Here is a 19251-nt window from a genome sequence, read left to right on the forward strand (position 1 = left end):
AGGGATCTCACTGAGATATTACAAGCAATGGGACCGCCTGAAATGATCAAAAGTGCTGATGACAATTTTATATTACAGGTCATTCAAACAGTAAGCGCCATGGACAAAGACGATCCCAAAAATGGACATTTTTTCTTGTACAGTCTTCTTCCAGAAATGGTCAACAACCCAAATTTCACCATCAAGAAAAACGAAGGTAAATACATTAGGGCTTCGAAAGTGCAGCATGGAAACTGGGTGATGGCATGAAGTTTCCAAACAATAATGGAAAATATGATTAAATTATTTTTCTTCACTCATGAGTAGCTGAAAGCCCGTTTATCAGCTGCATGGCAAGGTAATTACATCACTTTCTCTTTCTAATCCTGTCATTCCAGATAAGAAAACTGTTAATGAAAATTAATGGTATCCAAGGGAGTAGCTTCCTTGACAAGATGAGAAATACCACCTACCTCCCGTCAAATGCTTCCAGGGAGGCTTAGATCCTGAGATACCAGTTACTGAAAGAACTAGGTAGCACTTTGGAGTTGTTAACTTTTAATTGTCTGTTTACTAAGTCTTTAGGGAAAGTCTGTTTTAATTCTGCCTGGTTTGCGGGTACACAGTAGAGGTATTTGTTTTAATCCTGTACCAACCTTAATAATAGCAAGTACATCACAAAAACCTTTTTGATGGATATTTCTTACAGTAGAATTTGGGAAGTCATACAATTAATTCTATTTGTGTCCCTCTTAGTCATCGAGAATGTTTGATCCACCACTTTACTTCTTGACAGCCTTCCTTATATGGCTGCTCTTTCTTTGAGTGTGCTGTACTGTAATCCTAGGATGTAGCTCAACCATTAAGACATTATTTCATGTATACGTTAGTATTTCTTCAGATACCACATTTTAGAGGACTGTATTTGGGTTCTAATATATTTATTTTAATCTCAACTAACTAGATCGTTAGTATTCTCTGGGTCTGTTTTCTTTTTTTTATTATTGGTTATTTTTATTTACATTTTAAATGTTATCCCCTTTCCCAATTTCCCATCCATAAGCCTCCTACCCCCTCCCCCTCCCCCTGCTTTTATGAGGGTGCTCCCCCACCCTCCCACTCATCCCTTCCCACCTCCCCACCCTGACATTCCCCTACCCTTTAGGTATTTCTTTGCTTTCTAAAATGTACAATATAGAATTTGTACTCAATTAGCACAGGAAACTTTGGTGCATGAAAATTGTTTGGGATATTGCTGTCTCAGCTTGTAGGACGGTAGTGTCTTTTGAGAAAATTCTGTTATGAAGTAAAACAGCATGTCGTGTCTCATGTTAAATGTATCATGGCCTTGCCTTTCACGCAATGTTCCTTAGCTCTTTGGGGATGCTTTGATAAATGTAGACGGATCACAGAAGTGGAAGCAAGAAGGTCATTATACAGATACTACTTATCTACCCAACTTACATTATTATAAACATTAAAGTGACAACATTCTGTTCCCTCTCCCTAAAGATGGAGTCCTCACCTATTGGTTACCCCAATCAGAAACTCTTATCCAAGAATGTTATATTTGTTCATTTATGAAGACAAGCAGGATTTGTCTTTTATGGAAATCGTATGTATATAGCTATGCTCAAGGCCCACTCATAAACCCCAAACCTATTATAGTATACAGTAAAATGGACCCTGCTTATTTTGATCCTGATCTCATTGGTATCTAGATTGTATTTGTGTAAAATCCCCTACAGTTAGAGAGTCTGCATGAAGAAATGTGTTCTCTTTTCCCATACTCAGATAGCTTATTTTTTTCCCTGCACAGTCCATAATTTCAAGACCTGCCTTTTTATAGCTGTGGTCCTGGAAGACACACAGAGGAAGTTAAGGTGCAGCCTCTATTTTAAATGACAATACGTTTCATATGATAATGGATCTCATGTTTTCTCCGAAACGTAGAAATTAGTAGAAAAATAATGCATAGGGAATGCTATATCATAAATTTCAAGGAGCTGTGAAGAGAATGTTTGAAGTTGCATGGATTGTCTATTTTGTTTTGTTTCTGGAAAATAGAAGCCCAAATGTTGGCCTACCTCCCAGGTCTGAAAAGAAGTCTGAGTGTTACAAAGTGACTCAGGACTTAAAAAGGCATTGCCTATACTACAATTTTTCATTTTAGATCATATAGTCATTTGTTTTGCAAATGATGGCTGGGAAATTTGTTATTCCAAGGGGAAATATTTTTATTAAAGTGGAAGAAGCTGCTGTTCATATTTATGTCTGCAAAACACCATAAACTAGGACTGTCTTATAGAACGTAGGGCATTTGTTCACTGCGATGCTGGATTCAGGATCCAAACATTCAGCAAACCCTCATAAAATAAATCAGGAAGCTGAAGGCCTTTAGATTATACATGTAAAGTTTATACACTTTTTGCCTTTGCCTAGATTATAAATTCATGGACTTTGCTACATACTTTTTTGCTGTGTGAATAGTTACTGTGAAAATAAGATGTACTAATAATACATAGAAGCAATTAAAATAATCAAAGTATTTGTCTATTTTAAAATGTTTGTATAGTTATGTGGATATATGGTAGATAGACACATAGGTTAGAAGAGTTAGTACATAGATAACCTGTATTTTCACTGGTAATGGAGCTTGTGAGAATGCAAAGGTGATGGTGATATTTTATGTTATTATTTACTGTGGTATCTTTAATGTTGTAAGCATAAGATAAAATCAGATGCCATAATCATATTTCTAGCTATTAATCATTTATTTTGTCCTTAATTTGTACTTTTTAATGATTAGAAATTGATGCTTCTCAACTGTGATAATTTACAGATTTAAGTTTATGAGAATAAACCATTCTCAATTTTTTGACGTCCAAAATATCCAAATCTACACTTGATGAATGGAATAATTTCCCAATTACTTTGATCTTCAGAGAAAATACTTTGGTTTTCTAAGAAACTTGTGGCTATGCCTTCCAACTCAGATTTTTTTTGTGATTTTTCTTCTTAAATAGATTAAGTCCTCATGCAATTTTCCTCCACTAATTCATAATCAAAGACAAAAAGAAATAGAAATGAGCTGTCTCTTTTATATTACTCAGTTGAATGATTTCACAAATAATTCTTCCTCAGGATGATGAGGGATATAAGCCAGTCACAAAAGAACATACATGGTATATATTCACTGGTAAGTGGATATTAGCCCAAAAGCTTGGAATACCCAAGATAGAATTCACAGAGCACACGAAGCTCAAGAAGAAGGAGGACCAAAGTGTGGATGATTCAGCCCTTATAAGAAGGGGGAACAAAATAATCAAGGGAAGAAATACAGAGACAAAGTGTGGAGCAGAGAATGAAGGAAAGGCCATCCACAGAGTGCCCCACCTGGAGATCCATCCATATGCAGTCACCAAACCCTGTCACTATTGCCAATGCCAAGAAGTGTTCACTGACAGGAGCCTTATATAGCTGTCTCCTGAGAGGCTCTGCCAGGGCCTGATAAATACAAAGGTGGATGGTTACAGGCAAACATTGGACTGAGCATGGAGTCACCAATGGAGGAGTTAGAGAAAGGACTGAAGGAGCTGAACGGTTTTGCAACCCATAGGAAGAACAACAATATCAATCAATCAGAATCCCCACAACTCCCAGGGACTAAACCACCAGGCAAAGAGTGCACATGAAGACATGAACCATGTCTCCACAGCATATGTGCCAGACAATGGACTTGTTGAACATCAGTGGGAGGAGAGGCCCTTGGTGCTGGGAAGGCTTGATGCCTCAGTGTAAGGAAATGCCAGGGCAGGGAGACAGGAATGGGTGGATGAGTCTGGGAGCATCTTCATCGAAGCAGGGGGAGGGAGGATGGGATAGGGGTTTCCAGAGGGGAAACCAGAAATAATGAGGATAGCATTTGAAATATAAATAAATAAAATATTCAATAAAATAATACAAAATAATCCTTTCTCTAAGGACATAGGAATAATACTTATACCATAATAAGATGGCAGTTTTCAATATGGAGGAAGGGAACATGGAAGGTCAAATGTGAAGACACATTATATCATGCACACCTAAAATTCAGAGGACCTTGAAACTTTAATTTGGAAGTATAGACATTGGTTTCTTCATGTTTTAGTTGAGTGAATTTATAAACAAAGATTTTTTTGCTGACCACATTTTAGTATTGGCTTCTATTCTAACTGTGAAAATGGAAAATAAGCAACCATTCAATATAAGAAAACAAGGAAGATAAATGGACCTTTTACAGATACTGAAATATCTTGCTTGCAGGAAATTTGAGGTCTCCAGAAGCTGCTTTCCACCAGCCTGCACATTGGAGGTAAAATAATTTTTGATTGGATTTGCAACATCTTTGGTTGCTAAAAAGTAAACTTCTGTGGTTTTCACTGAAATATAGAGATGACTTAACCCAGGGAAATATAGAAACTGAAGCTCTCCTTTTTTTTTTTTTTTTATTAACTTGAGTATTTCTTATATACATTTCGAGTGTTATTCCCTTTCCCGGTTTCCGGGCAAACATCCCCCTCCCCCCTCCCCTTCCTTATGGGTGTTCCCCTCCCAACCCTCCCCCCATTGCCGCCCTCCCCCCATAGACTAGTTCACTGGGGGTTCAGTCTTAGCAGGACCCAGGGCTTCCCCTTCCACTGGTGCTCTTACTAGGATATTCATTGCTACCTATGGGGTCAGAGTCCAGGGTCAGTCCATGTATAGTCTTTAGGTAGTGGCTTAGTCCCTGGAAGCTCTGGTTGCTTGGCATTGTTGTACTTTTGGGGTCTCGAGCCCCTTCAAGCTCTTCCAGTTCTTTCTCTGATTCCTTCAATAGGGGACCTATTCTCAGTTCAGTGGTTTGCTGCTGGCATTCGCCTCTGTATTTGCTGTATTCTGGCTGTGTCTCTCAGGAGCGATCTACATCCGGCTCCTGTCGGTCTGCACTACTTTGCTTCATCTATCTTGTCTAATTGGGTGGCTGTATATGTATGGGCCACATGTGGGGCAGGCTCTGAATGGGTGTTCCTTCAGTCTCTGTTTTAATCTTTGCCTCTCCCTTCCCTGCCAAGGGTATTCTTTTTCCTCATTTAAAGAAGGAGTGAAGCATTCACATTTTGATCATCCGTCTTGAGTTTCGTTTGTTCTAGGGATCTAGGGTAATTCAAGCATTTGGGCTAATAGCCACTTATCAATGAGTGCATACCATGTATGTCTTTCTGTGATTGGGTTAGCTCACTCAGGATGATATTTTCCAGTTCCAACCATTTGCCTACGAATTTCATAAACTCGTTGTTTTTGATAGCTGAGTAATATTCCATTGTGTAGATGTACCACATTTTCTGTATCCATTCCTCTGTTGAAGGGCATCTGGGTTCTTTCCATTTTCTGGCTATTATAAATAAGGCTGCGATGAACATAGTGAAGCATGTGTCTCTTTTATATGTTGAGGCATCTTTTGGGTATATGCCCAAGAGAGGTATAGCTGGATCCTCAGGAAGCTCTCCTTTTTAAGGAAAGCCTATGAGAGGAAAAATACACACTACACCTAAACTTAATCATTACATGGTTATGGTTAAGAAAAACCTAGCGGGGTTGGGGATTTAGCTCAGTAGTAGAGCGCTTGCCTAGGAAGCGCAAGACCCTGGGTTCGGTCCCCAGCTCCGAAAAAAAAAAAAAAAAAAAAAAGAACCAAAAGAAGAAAAACCTAGCAAGTAATCATAATCTCAAATGAAGTTTGTTTCCCTAATTCTACTAATAAGATAGCCACTCTAGGACTGTCATTGAACTTTGGTAAGGAAACATTGGTATAATATATATGAGGCCGTAGAGTCAAACACAAGAATAAGTATCTTTTTCCTCAACAAATGATTTTGTTAATATAAATGGCATGGACTATTAATTGAGCTTTTGGTAAACAGGCCTTGCATTAGTTCAATGTCTATAAAATATTTACTTGTAAAGATTGCAAGTCATATTTTTGTCTTCAGAACACTATTTCAACTTGAGGTTGGCCTGCTTCAAATACGTTTTGTACTATGAAAATATCCACCGTAGGAATATTATTTCTATAGATAATTTGCTGTGAGTTTAGTTCACTCATCTGCGATACCAGGATGATGGTTCCTAGCTTCTACTGTGCAGTGCTGTGATGGATATACGTGTATATTCATACGGAGACGTCTCCGAAGATGTGGAAAACCACTCAATAAACAGGTCATGATCTGTTCCTTTATGAATCTTATTTCTTTTTTATTTTTTATGCGTCTTTGCTTTTAGTTTTGCTTTGGTATTTTGCTTTATTGTGTTTTTTTTAAATAAATTGCTCTACTTATTTACATCCCAAATGTTGCCCTGCTCTCTTGTGATACCGCCTTGCAGAGTTCTTCCCTCACCCCTCTCCAATTCCACTGGTAAAGGTCCTGCCTCCTACAGGATTAGGCACATACTCTTCAGTGTGCCCAGAGAAGGAAGGCCTCTGCTCAGGCAAGCCACTGTATGCTCTTTTGTTGGTGGCTCAGTCTCTGGGAGATTTAGGGGTCTAGGTTAATTGACATTGTTGGTCTTCCTAGGGGGTGGCCATCTCCTTCAGTTTCTTCAATCCTTCCCCTAATTCTTTTTTTTTTTTTTTTTGGTTCTTTTTTTCCGGAGCTGGGGACTGAACCCAGGGCCTTGCGCTTCCTAGGTAAGCGCTCTACCCCTAATTCTTGCATAGGAGTCCCAGAACTCAGCCCAATGCTTGGCTGTGAGTATCTGCATCTAGCTCAGCTGCCAGGAATTGGGGGTTGGGGGGACCTCTAGAGAGTCTCAGAGACGTGGGACGGAAGAGGATCCCAGGACTCAATGTGGGTGACCTTAGCCAAAATGCCCAACAATGGGGATACGGAACTTGAAAAGGCTCCCTCCAGTCTTAGACATGACCCCCGGGGAAGGATGGGGACACCAACCCACCTGCAAAATTTTTGACCCAAAGTGTTCTGGTGGAAAAAGAAAATACAGGGACAAAAGTAGAGAAGAGACTGAAGGAATGGCCAACCAATGGTCAGCCCAAACTTGGGATCTATCCCATGAGTGGATACCAAACACTGACACTATTATTGATGCTATGTGGTGCTTGCAGACATGAACCTGGCATTGCTGTCCTCTGAGAGGCTCTACCAACAGCCGACTGAATCTTACTTTTTAAATTCTTCATTGCTACTTTAACATAGCATTCCTAACTAGGTTGCCTCTAAATTTTTCTTCATAGCCTTTTTTTTAAAAGATAGATTAATTTTGAATGTGACATCATCAGTAAAGACGCTTATCCTCACCAAAAGACTTTGCAAACAATCTTCTTACATGATAATATTATAGTCCTCAAGGTGTTACTGTAGAAAGGCAAATGACTCATCCAAGAAGAGCAAAGAAGAAAAGGGAGAGATGGGGATTGTCAGATTTAGTCATGAGTAATAGTCTAGTAAGGGCAACAGTGGAAGGGGAAGCCCTTGGTTCTGCTAAAACTGAACCCCCAGTGAACGTGATTCTTGGGGGGAGGGCAGTAATGAGAGGAGGATTGGGAGGGGAACACCCATATAGAATGGGAGGGGGAGGGGTTAGTGCATGTTGGCATGGAAACGGGAAAGGGAATAACATTTGAAATGTAAATAAGAAATACCCAATTTAATAAAGATGGAAAAAAAAACCTAAAAGGAATTTTTTTAAATCTCTTTCAACAAAGTAAAGCTTAGTATTCTTTTCACACTAGCTACTCCAATTTTTAATTTTCTGGATCACTTTCTATCTTAATGTTGAGTTATGGGAACTGTAAGTGAGACATTTTTCCTAGGTTGACCTTGGTCAATTGTCAGCTAATGTCAGAGTCCTGTTGATCATAAATCAAAAATCTGTGGCCTAAAATTGATAGGAGATCACAAGCCACACAGAATGAAGATGTTTCTTCTTGCAGAATAATCAAAAAACATTTCTTCTAGTAATGAGGAAGTTAAGTCCCTCCTTCCATATTTAAAAAAGTTACATGCTGGGTTGGGGATTTAGCTCAGTGGTAGAGCACTTGCCTAGCAAGCGCAAGGCCCTGGGTTCGGTCCCAGCTCCGAAAAAAAAAGAAAAAAGAAAAAAAAAGTTGCATGCCTCCATGTGGACTTTGAATATTAGCTTTCCTTGTTTATTCCCACTCCAGTTACAGGATAAGCCATATGTCCTTCTTAAGGTTTTCTGTCAGTCTAGAATGTTTTGAAGTAAGGAAAGCCTGCTATAAATTACATTTCTTTCCTCAAGTGCCCATTACTCGAAACTCCATTTTGCTGCTGCTGATTTAAACACACACACACACACACACACACACACACACACACACGCATACACACACATATACACACACGTATATGTATATGTATATGTATATGTGTATATATATATATGCCAGTGTGAATAATATATACTTCTTGTTATGCAATATCAAAACACTGTATTCAATATAGCAGCTTTTCCCACAGCATACTCACCAAACTAAATGGTTGATACTGAGATACTGAGAATGGGATTTCCTTTCAATCACAATGGAGGCAAGAGGGGAAGGACAGAACCACCCTCCACAAGGCTCCCGGAGGGACTCATTGCTCCAGCTGCATATGTAGTAGAGGATGGCCTTCTCTGGCATCAATGGTAGGAGAGAACCTTGGCCCTGTGAAGGCTCAATGCTCTAGCATAGGGGAATGCTAGGACAGTGAGGCAGGAGTGGGTAGGTGGGTAGGTGGATGAGGTAGCATGTTGCCATAAAATTAAAAAAGGAAGTTTCTTTTACCTCACACAAGACCCAGCACATTAGTACCCCAAGACATCTCTTAGATATTTTCATCTTAGTCAGCAAAGTGTCTTACCCTCTTTGCTCCATCCCATACCACACTGCCGATGGCTACTCTCTGAGCCTGGCAACAATCTCTTACCCATCTAGTTCCCAAGGCAGGTTGCCACCATGCCAGACATTCACATCCCAATTCTGTGGTGGCCCAGTGTCTCCAGACACCACACACTCTCTTGAATTCAATTAAATTGCTACATGAAAGAATACACAATACAATAACCTCTGATCCAATAGATAATATATAATTGCCCACCTAAACATACAAAGCCCTGTACACACTGGTGCCTTAAGAATATTCATAACAACCTGTAAATGTGCAGAGAGGAATCTTAACATCCTTCTCATATTCTCTCGGTTGCTTCCTCTTTCCCCTCTCCAGTCTCCACCTTTTCGCTAAAACTTTCCTCCCAACAATCCTTCCTTCTCATCCAATGGCAGGCTTCGTTCTATCCTATACCTGCTTTCACCTGTATAATGACATCATCCTGCAGTAGCACCCTCGTAGAAGCAAGGGTAAGGGGGCTGGGATAGGGGGCTTGCAGAAGAGAAACAGGGAAGGGGGATCACCTTTGAAATATAAATAAATAAAATAACAAACAATAAATACATTTTAAATAACTGATAAGACTTCTGCTTTACTAAGACATATTTTACTGTTATTGTTATACTTATCAGCAGTATGCTGCTGATAAAAACTCTTATGTTTATAAACTTCAGTTAAGGATAACACCTACGTCATGGAGAGTTGGAAACAGAAATATTGTTTTATTCTGTTATATATGACTATGCAACATCATTAAGAAAACAAGATGATTCTGTTTTCTTATGCTCATGTTAGGTTTTAGTTTCCATATTTTATTTCAATAATTCATGGATGGAGGTATTTCCAGAAAAGTACTTTTTCACATTTGTCCTTTGAAATATTGAAAAACCTTAAAATCATTACCCTGTTCAGATATAGCAATGCACTTATTGTCTAGTTCTCACTATGTGTTATGGGAGACAATTTAGCATAGGCATTGAAGGCTACCGGGATACAATTTACAAACAGCATATATTCGTATGTGAGTTTCCAAAGCTTCTATTGGAGCTTCCCTATCACTTTGCTAGCAGCCATTTCCAGTCATGATATTGCATTCTATTAAAGGAGATCTTTGAACAAAAATGAAACAATAAACACTTTGTGCATACTTACCTTAAATTTACATTTATTATTTTCAATATACTAGGGTATGGAGCCTTGATTTGATAGTGTTGCTCTATGAGAAACCTCTAAAAAATAGCTTCTAAATAAAAGTAAATATAAAAATAAAAAATAACTGCTACTGAAAAATGTTCTGAACACTAGGCACTGTGTACAGAATAAGTTAGAGTTGACTTTCGCTTTTAGTCAGGCTTCCTTTTGCTTTGCTACTGCTGATGTCATTGAAGAATGATGCTATTTATTGATTTATCATCAATTCTAAGCTCAGAAGTAGATCTAAGTTATCTATAGGTCTCAGACAAACATGATTGCTCTGAAAAAAAAGGAACCCAGCTTTAAAATTAAAAATTAAAATTCAAAATAAAATGAACCATCAGTCTTGGAAATTTTCCTTTTCTAAAAGCATACTAAGTGTAGCTGGCAATCATTTCATCACTGTTCAAGGGAGAAATAATGCGTTTTTGCCTTAATTCGAATATTTCGTAGACAAAGCACTATGCATACATGACATTTTGTCTGGGGTGTGATCTGAATAATGTGTGCCAACTCTTAAGATTACCACATTTTGTTGTAGAAGCTCTAAGAGGAAAAGAAGTAGTCAAAGAAGAGATGGAGAACAATTGGTGACAATGTAAAAGTGGAACATGTACATAGCTGAACATTGCAAAAGTTGACTGGGAATGAATTAGAATAAAGGATTAAACAAAACCCAGGACAGCAGAAAATGCAAGCTTTGTAATAGGCTACATGCACATCAGGATCTCTACACATCTGTTTACAATCCACAAGAATTTGTACAAAAATAGATACAACCTCATATTGTTAACTCCTAGGTGCAAATAATGTTTATCGTTATGCTGTTCTTAATATTAAAATGATAAGTAAAGTAAAAAACAAAAATGTTATTGTGCTAAGGCCTCAATCAACAAATTGGAAATGAACAGTAGCTAACTCTTCTTTTTCTTCTCTTTCTTATAGACAATTCTTGTGAGTAGCCTCAATCCATTTCATCACTTATTGTTAAAAATAGAAACATTACTAAGAAACCAGAAACAAGTGGTTGGGTGACAAGCAATATCATATTGGACCTAACCTAATTGGCCAGCACAAGAAATGTCAGTGAGCCTTTTCCATGACTAAAGTTTAGGTAATTGAGAAAAAGGAGAGTTATTTGTATAATGTATGTAGTTCATTGAATATTTTCTTCATTATGGTTAAACAAACAGAAATATAAATTAAGGGTAGCAAACTATATGAATTATTCATACTATTAGAAAATAAGTATAGTACTTGAAAAACGGGATATTTGAAAGTTTGTGAGTTTATCCTTTTTTAATATGAGTTGAATAATGAATTATATAGGCATTGAATGACAGTTGAAAGTTTTGAGTATAATGAAAATAAGACAACAGGTCAGTAAATTTGGCTATGATTTTTATTTCCCATCATTGTTCCTAAGGTGTTAGTTCATTTCTTGGATTCAAAGTGTAAAACTAGTTACCCATTAAATTACTTCCTAAATTTCCACTTATCATAGAATGTAAATCTCTGCTCTCTACCTTTTCTACATAGCTAGGTTCTAATCATTGATAATAACTACAATATACCTTCTTTTCATTTCTGTTGTTAGCAGGTCCTGTGAAGTTTGCCCTTTCGGCTTCCTTTGCAGTACTTCGTGGCTCCTGTTAAGGCAGTTAGAAATCAAGAAATGTCTCTTTCTCATGTTCTAAGGTTTTTAATAATAGATCACATCTTTTTCATGCTTTCATGTATTTGATATCCATTTACTTAGTGCCTCACACATATCAGAGTGCTCTGTGAGTTGAAAACAAAGTAGTGAGTAAAATAGATAGTGACTTTCCCTCCTATATGGTGTATTGTTCTCTTCCCTAGGAGGAGAATTGGTGTTCATTTTTTGAATACCAATTGAATTCTCAGAGAGGATGCTATAATTTTGCAGAAATATTTGGTTTATGGTATTGAAATTCATAAGTTGGTCTGCAGAATCCTGTGATTTCGAGTGTGACGAACCACATTCTAAATTCTATCTCAATTTGTGAACCTATCCTTACATAAAAGTGTTTTCATTGGCTCTCCCATATTCATCTTAAGGAAACATTTGGCAGGTCGGAGGGGTGATATCGATCTATAATCATGGACAGTGGATTCCCCACCTAATTATATATATAATGAGAAAGTCTAGGTAAGAGATGTTGAAGCAGACTTTCAAACGCAAGGTCAGAGCATGCTGATGAGATGTTATGGTTGATATTTAATCTCAAACTAGGTTTTCTACTTTGCATTCAATCATTCAGCTTTCAATTAAAAGAACACACAACCTTCATATTTATAATAGCCCTTAATCAGTACTGAAGCTGGACAGATATCTACCCTCTAAGCTATTATGTCTATTTCTCTGACACGAACCCCACAATATGACTTGCCATGTCCCATCCGAACTGCTCTTAAACTTCCCAGAGAAGTATGTGCAATTCATGTAGCAGGTAACATACTTCATTTTCTTTCTGAAACCTCAGGAGAAACTGTGCATATGTATGAAAATGATATTTACTCCAGAGATTTCAGAACAAAATCTCCAGGTATTAAGATATCAGATAGTATTACTTAAAAAATACAGTTCTATTACATTAATGTGTCTCCTTACTTTGTTGTGGCAGGATTCTCGACCTATTCAAGAACAAAATGTCCTCCATACCAAAAGAAGTGATGACAACTGTACACGATACTTCATGTTTTAGAAATTCTACCTATCTTTCATAAAAGGAAGCAAAGAAATTAAAGAAATCTCTTGAGATATTTAATTATATGATCCAAATTTATTTGTCAGGACGTTGTTTCAGAAAATAAGCGCTCAAGGACATGTTTGTAGAAGTAAATTTTCTCTGTTTCTTACAGATTTAGTGAGGGAAGTTCTGATATACAGGTTATTAACCTAAAGAGTAAAATAAAGGATCAACATTATTTTGAAAATAAAATTGTCAGAAAATGGTTAGCAAAACCTACATGACCACAAGACTTCCATGGCTGCATAAAGAAGATTAATATCTTTGTTATTCTGATGAGTCTGCACCTTATTTGGATGATTTTTGTAGGATACCAAGTGTCTCTAACACTGTGAACATGTGTTTACATGTGTACAGTTTCATAATGAATGGAAAATAAACAAATAGTATGTACATTAGTAATACACATGTAAGATCATGTCAGTATATATTTGAATCTTTTAAAATTTCAAAAGGGAGACTGAAGATATGATTAATGTGAAAAATGTCTTCTTATCATGCAGGAAGACATGAGGTTTAATCTCCAGTCACCAGCATAAAGTGTCTGGCATGATGGTAGTCTTCTGTAAAGCACACTTGTTTAGGGAACAAGGCATCTAAAGATAGGCATCTCTCTTAAGGTCATTGAGCAGCAGAATCAGTCAGCTTTGGGTCCAGTGAAAGACCCCTTATCACCAAAACAGTAATGTGGAGCACGCTTAAGATGAAGCAAAGCATTGACTTCTGACTTGTATATATATTTATGTATATCACAAATTGATACACATATACATGGACAAATATAAATGAAAATATTCATGGACAGTTAAATGATAACTTAGAGAGATAGGTAGGAAAGTAGGTAAGTAGGTAGGTAGATAGATGATAGATAGATAGATAGATAGATAGATAGATAGATAGATAGATAGATAGGAGATAGATATGGATGGATAGATTGATTAAACAGATGAGACATAGAACATACTTTGTATGTATTCTGATAAATGTTGGTGGTTAATGTCTCCAAAGGAAAATTTCAAAATGCTGAATAGAAAATTATAATTATTTTTTCTCAGGGCAAAAAGATAAAAATTATATATGATTAGATATAGCTTATAGGATTAGGCAAAGAGGGATTGGGGGAAAACGTTACCCTTAATATTAGCAAACATTTGTGATTAAAATACGTAGTAACTTTATCAAAAACTTGACTTAGTATAGAACATAAATAACATCACAAGGTGAATTGTATGCTATTTATCATTATCATAAACATTATTAATCACTAGTCATCTATTTTTGAAATTTAAATTTTTGGAAATTTGGAATTAGAGAGTTCTTTGATGATTTTAAGATAAATCTATGCTTTCTCACTAATATTTTGTGTTTAAGAGAAACAATGGCTAAAGAGAGTGGCTATTATTTTCTACTACGTTATATGACCTGCCACTGATCATTTTCTCTGTGTATTACAAAGGAGAAAAGCAGTTCAGAGTCTTGCCGGTCAGAAACTCTCTTTATAAAACTGACTGTTTAATCTTAGAATATATTCTTAGTAATATCGTTCATGTTTTATTTTCTATTTTAGACAATATTTACTTTTATTTTGAAAATTGTAAGAGTGTACAGGTGAACCCTGGAAAAATGTGTCACATTTGACACTGTTTAATAAGAATACTTTTTAAACCTTCGAAGTTCTTAAATATCTAGTATGCATCAAAAAGAAGACAAAGTATTCAGAATTGTTTACTATTTTGTTTAAACTGATAAAATGTCTATGGCCTAACTTGGAGCATGAATTTGATCTCCAGGTTCCATGTGGTAGAAGGAAAGACTGACTCTCACAAATTGTCCTCTGATCTCTCTAAGTAAAATATAAATAAATAAATAAATAAATAAATAAATAAATAAATAAATAAATAAATATTTGTAGAAGCAACTTCTATTCTCCCGAGATGAAGGAATGAAATGAGAGTCATACCTAAGCATTATGAATTCATACACGGTTTGGTCTGAAACCAGCGCATTTCTCACTATCTCTTAGGCCTGGAAGGAACTAGCCTTCAGTTCCTTTATCTTTATCCAAAAACTTTATCGTTTGCAAGTCTGGACCTTGTACACTTCATCTTCTAGCCTCCGTCCACAAACCTTGGCCTCAAATGTTTCAGCCTCTGAGACTTTGCTAAACAAGTTCACCTTTTTAGCTCTTTCTGAACTATGACTGGCTGACTCAACTCAGCTGTACTGGCTCAAACTCCCTTCCAAGATGCCTTATGCAAACTGCCCTTTCTCAGCGTCTGACTGAATCGCTCAGCTTGACTTCAAACTAATTCTAAAAACTTCTAATATTTTGGCTTCTCTCATTATCTGACTCACTCCTTCTTCAGCTGTGTCTAGCTTATTTTCTTTGTCACCTGCTTCTAAAACTGTCCTGGTCAAAAACAACAACAACAACAACAACAACAACAACAACAACACAAGACACACACACACACACACACACACTAACATTGCTGTTCATCACCAAAGGAAGTCAGGACTGGAATTTGAGCAGGTCAGGAAGCAGAAACTGATACAGAGGCCTTGGAGGGATGTTACTTACTAGCTTGCTTCCCATGGCTTGCTTGGCTTTCTCTTTTATAGAACCTAAGACTACCAGCCCAGGGATGGCACCGCCCACAATGGGCTGGATTCTCTCCCTTTGATCACTAGTTGCTGAAAAAGCCTTACAGCTGGATTTCATGGAGGCCCTTCCACAACCGAGGCTCATTTTTCTGTGATAACTTCAGCTTGTGTCAAGTTGATACACAAAACTAGCCAGTACAGTACCATCTTGAAATTTCTTGTTTCCTGGATTCAGTCTGTTCTCTTACATACACCAGTCCTATCTACTTGAGGATGTCATCATACTCAGTTAGCTGGGACTTTCCCTGTCATCACAGTGTTGACCTCAAATCATTCTTATGCATTCCATTATCAATTTAGTTTCCCCTTTCCATTTATGTCTAGATTGGTATCAAGTCAACTAAAATCAATTAGCATGGGATGTTAAAACATGAAGGAATTTTTAAAATTGGAATCTTTAGTATTTCTATAAATAAACAGAAGAACTATGCACTATTTATGAACAGAACAGAAGGGAAATTACAATAACTTAGTCACAATGAAACTCCTGATTGGGATAATCAAATTGAGATAAGCACTCCTAGAGACTTAAAGTGTAAGAAATAGTATGAGATAGCAAGGGACAGTTTATAAGAGAAATGTTGCTTTTGTTATATTAATCATTTCCTTAGTTCTCTTATACAATATTTTTTAAAATAACTAAAGTAATATTTGCAAGGAATTGCTTGCTTACATCACACAAATGAAATTTTATTTTTGTCAGTGAGTTACCATACCTAGATCATCATGAATATAAGACAAACTCTCATTGAGCTACAGTCTCAACCCTAAAAGTATAATATCCAATATTAATTGAAGCCAGATATTATAAAATTCAAGTTTCTCATTGACACAGATCATCGAAGTATATATTGAGTCATAATTATTAGCACATAACTTGGATTTTTAGGATCTGAGAACTTCATTTATTGGTAATTTTGACTCTCAAGAGGACAGTGCTATTTACAGAGGACAGATAATGAGATATATTTAATTTGAACAAGTCTAGTTTATTTCACTTTTTATTTAATTTCCTATTTCATTCATTTCCCTTAAATTGCATACTTTTGTTTTTAATCACTTATTCATATGTATATATTTGTGAAATGAAAGTAAACGTAGAATTATCTGTGAAGAAGCAGACTAAAGGAGGAGCCAGAAGAGAAGGCAATTTGAATTTCAACGTCAGCAAATTATTTATGCATTATGATACATTATATATATAAATTATATATATATTTTATATATATATATATAATTTCCTAATGAAACACTTCAATTATACCATGAACACATACCTATTATCATCTTTTTAAAAAATTTTTATTAGATATATTTCTTTACTTACATTTCTTCCCCTTACCGGTTTCCTGTCCATAAGCCCCCATCCCCACACCTCCCCTCCTCCATACGGGTATTCCCCCCAAACATCCCCCTTACTGATCCCCCCATATTCCCCTGCACTTGGGGTCCAACCTTGGCAGGACCAAGGGCTTCCCCTTCCACTGGTGCCCCAACAAGGCTATTCTCTGCTACATATGCAGTTGGAGCCCTGGGCTAGTCCATGTATAGTGGTTTTGTCCCTGGAAGCTCTGGTTGGTTGGCATGGTTGTTCTTCTGGTGTGGCAAGCTCCTTCACCTCTTTTAATACTTCCTGTAATTCCCCCCAAGGGGGTCCTGTTCTCAGTTCAGTGGTTTGCTGCTAGCATTGACCTCTGTATTGGACATGCTCTGACTGTGTCTCTTAGGAGAAATCTATATCCGGTTCCTTTCAGCATGCATTTTTCTTTTTTAGCTTCATCAATAATATCTAGTTTTGGTGGCTGTATATGTATGGGTCATATGTAAGGCAGGCTCTGAATGGCCGTTCCTTGAGGCGCTGCTCTAAACTTTGCTTCCATATCCCCTCGTATGGATATGTCTTTCCCCCTTTTAAGAAGGAGTGAAGCATCCACACTTTGGTCATCCTTTTTCTTGAGCTTCCTGTGGTCTGTGGATTGCATCTTGGGTAATTCGAGCATTTGGGCTAATATCCACTTATCAATGAGTTCATACCATGTGTGTTTTTCTGTGATTGGGTTACCTCACTCAGGATGATATTTTCCAGTTCCCTCCATTTGCCTATGAATTTCATGAAGTCATTGTTTTCGATAGCTGAGTAGTACTCCATTGTGTAGATGTACCACATTTCCTGTATCCATTCCTCTGTTGAAGGGCATCTGGATTCTTTCTAGCTTCTGGCTATTATAAATAAGGCTGCTATGAACATAGTGGAGCATGTGTCTTTGTTGTATGTTGGGACATCTTTTGGGTATATACCCAAGAGAGGTATAGCTGGGTCCTCAGGCAGTGGAATGTCCAATTTTCTGAGGAACCTCCAGACTGATTTCCAGAGTGGTTGATTATTATCTTAAAACATGCTAAACAATAAGTCATGTAGAAACTAGTATTAAGTTGGTGAAAGCTCATATGAGGAAAAAGACATGAAGGATTATGCTAGGAGTAGGTTGAAGAAATCATAATAGCTAAGAAATCTCTGCTTTAAAGTTCTCTACTTCAACATAATGTATTCTCATTGAATGAGTATATTTGTATTTAAAGGGATAATGGGGCATAAGAAGTTCTAAGAATAAACAAAGAATAAAAACTATTACATACACCACTGTCTCATTATTGCGATTATGACACACTACAACCAAAAGCATTTGGGGGAGGAAAGGGTTTAATTGGCTTATATAATCCAAATCACAGTGCACTGTGGAAAGCCAATGCAGAAATTCAAAATAGATAGGAACCTGGAGGCAGGAGGAGATTCAGAGGCCAAGGAAAGGTACTGTTTACTGACTTACCCCTGGTTGCTTGATCATAAGGTCTTATAAAACTCCAACCCACCATCCTCACTATGGCAACACCCAATGGGCTGGACCCTCCCTCATTAATCACTAATTAAGGAAAATGTCTTATGGGTCTGCCTGAAACATTCAATTATGAAGACATTTTCTGAATTGAAGTGTCTTTCTCTCAAATAACTCTAGTGTGTTTCAAATGGACACAAAAAAGCGAGGCAGTACAATCAGACAGGCCCGAAGTATTGCCATCTCTGGTTGTATTTCTTCAGAGTATCAGGAAGATTTATTGTTCTGTTATGTAAACTGTGTATGTCTCCATAGAGAGGCTGAGCTTCCAATTGGAGAAATTAGTGTAAGGGAAGTTATAGATACTACTAAGAGACCCGATGTCACTCAGAACACTACTCCCAAAATACTCTCACAATGATAAACAGGATGAGGTTATCATTTCCTGATTAATTCCAGAATCCTTGGTAGCTTCATTTTACCCACTTAGTGTTCAGATAGCAGAAGCAATTTTTTTTAAAAAATGAAAAATTACATTACTCTTGGCATTAATATAAATGGGGGGTTGGGGATTTAGCTCAGTGGTAGAGTGCTTGCCTAGGAAGCGCAAGGCCCTGGGTTCGGTCCGCAGCTCCGAAAAATAGAACCAAAAAAAAAATATAAATGGAATACAGTATCAATAGTATAAAAGAAAAAAAACTAAGACTCCCAGAAAAGTTGCAGAAAGTAGGAAATCCCTGAGCAGCCATGATTGCAAGTCTACTACTATTCTGTACAATCCCTTTATATTTCCTGGCTATATATGTGAATGTGATAAGTGATAGAATTTCCCTTTATTTATCTATACCATAAATAGGAATGGGCTCAATTATCAAAATATAA

At 37.0% G+C, this 19251-nt stretch overlaps 1 protein-coding gene across 8 annotated transcripts in view; it reads left to right on the plus strand.

Annotated features, from left to right (window-relative positions):
- Positions 1 to 19251, plus strand: part of Cdh8 (cadherin 8) — a 407399-nt gene that overhangs the window by 333394 nt on the left and 54754 nt on the right. For 7 of the 8 annotated variants that reach the window (XM_017601380.3, XM_017601378.3, XM_017601377.3 and 4 more), the window contains one exon: positions 79 to 196. In XM_017601380.3, the coding sequence (XP_017456869.1) occupies positions 79 to 196 (118 nt within the window). Of the gene's footprint in view, positions 1 to 78; positions 197 to 377; positions 1066 to 19251 lie in introns of those variants that run through there. The other variant, XM_039098039.2, reaches the window with a different exon arrangement.

This window comes from Rattus norvegicus, chromosome 19 (assembly GCF_036323735.1).
Source record: "Rattus norvegicus strain BN/NHsdMcwi chromosome 19, GRCr8, whole genome shotgun sequence".
NCBI lineage: Eukaryota > Metazoa > Chordata > Mammalia > Rodentia > Muridae > Rattus > Rattus norvegicus.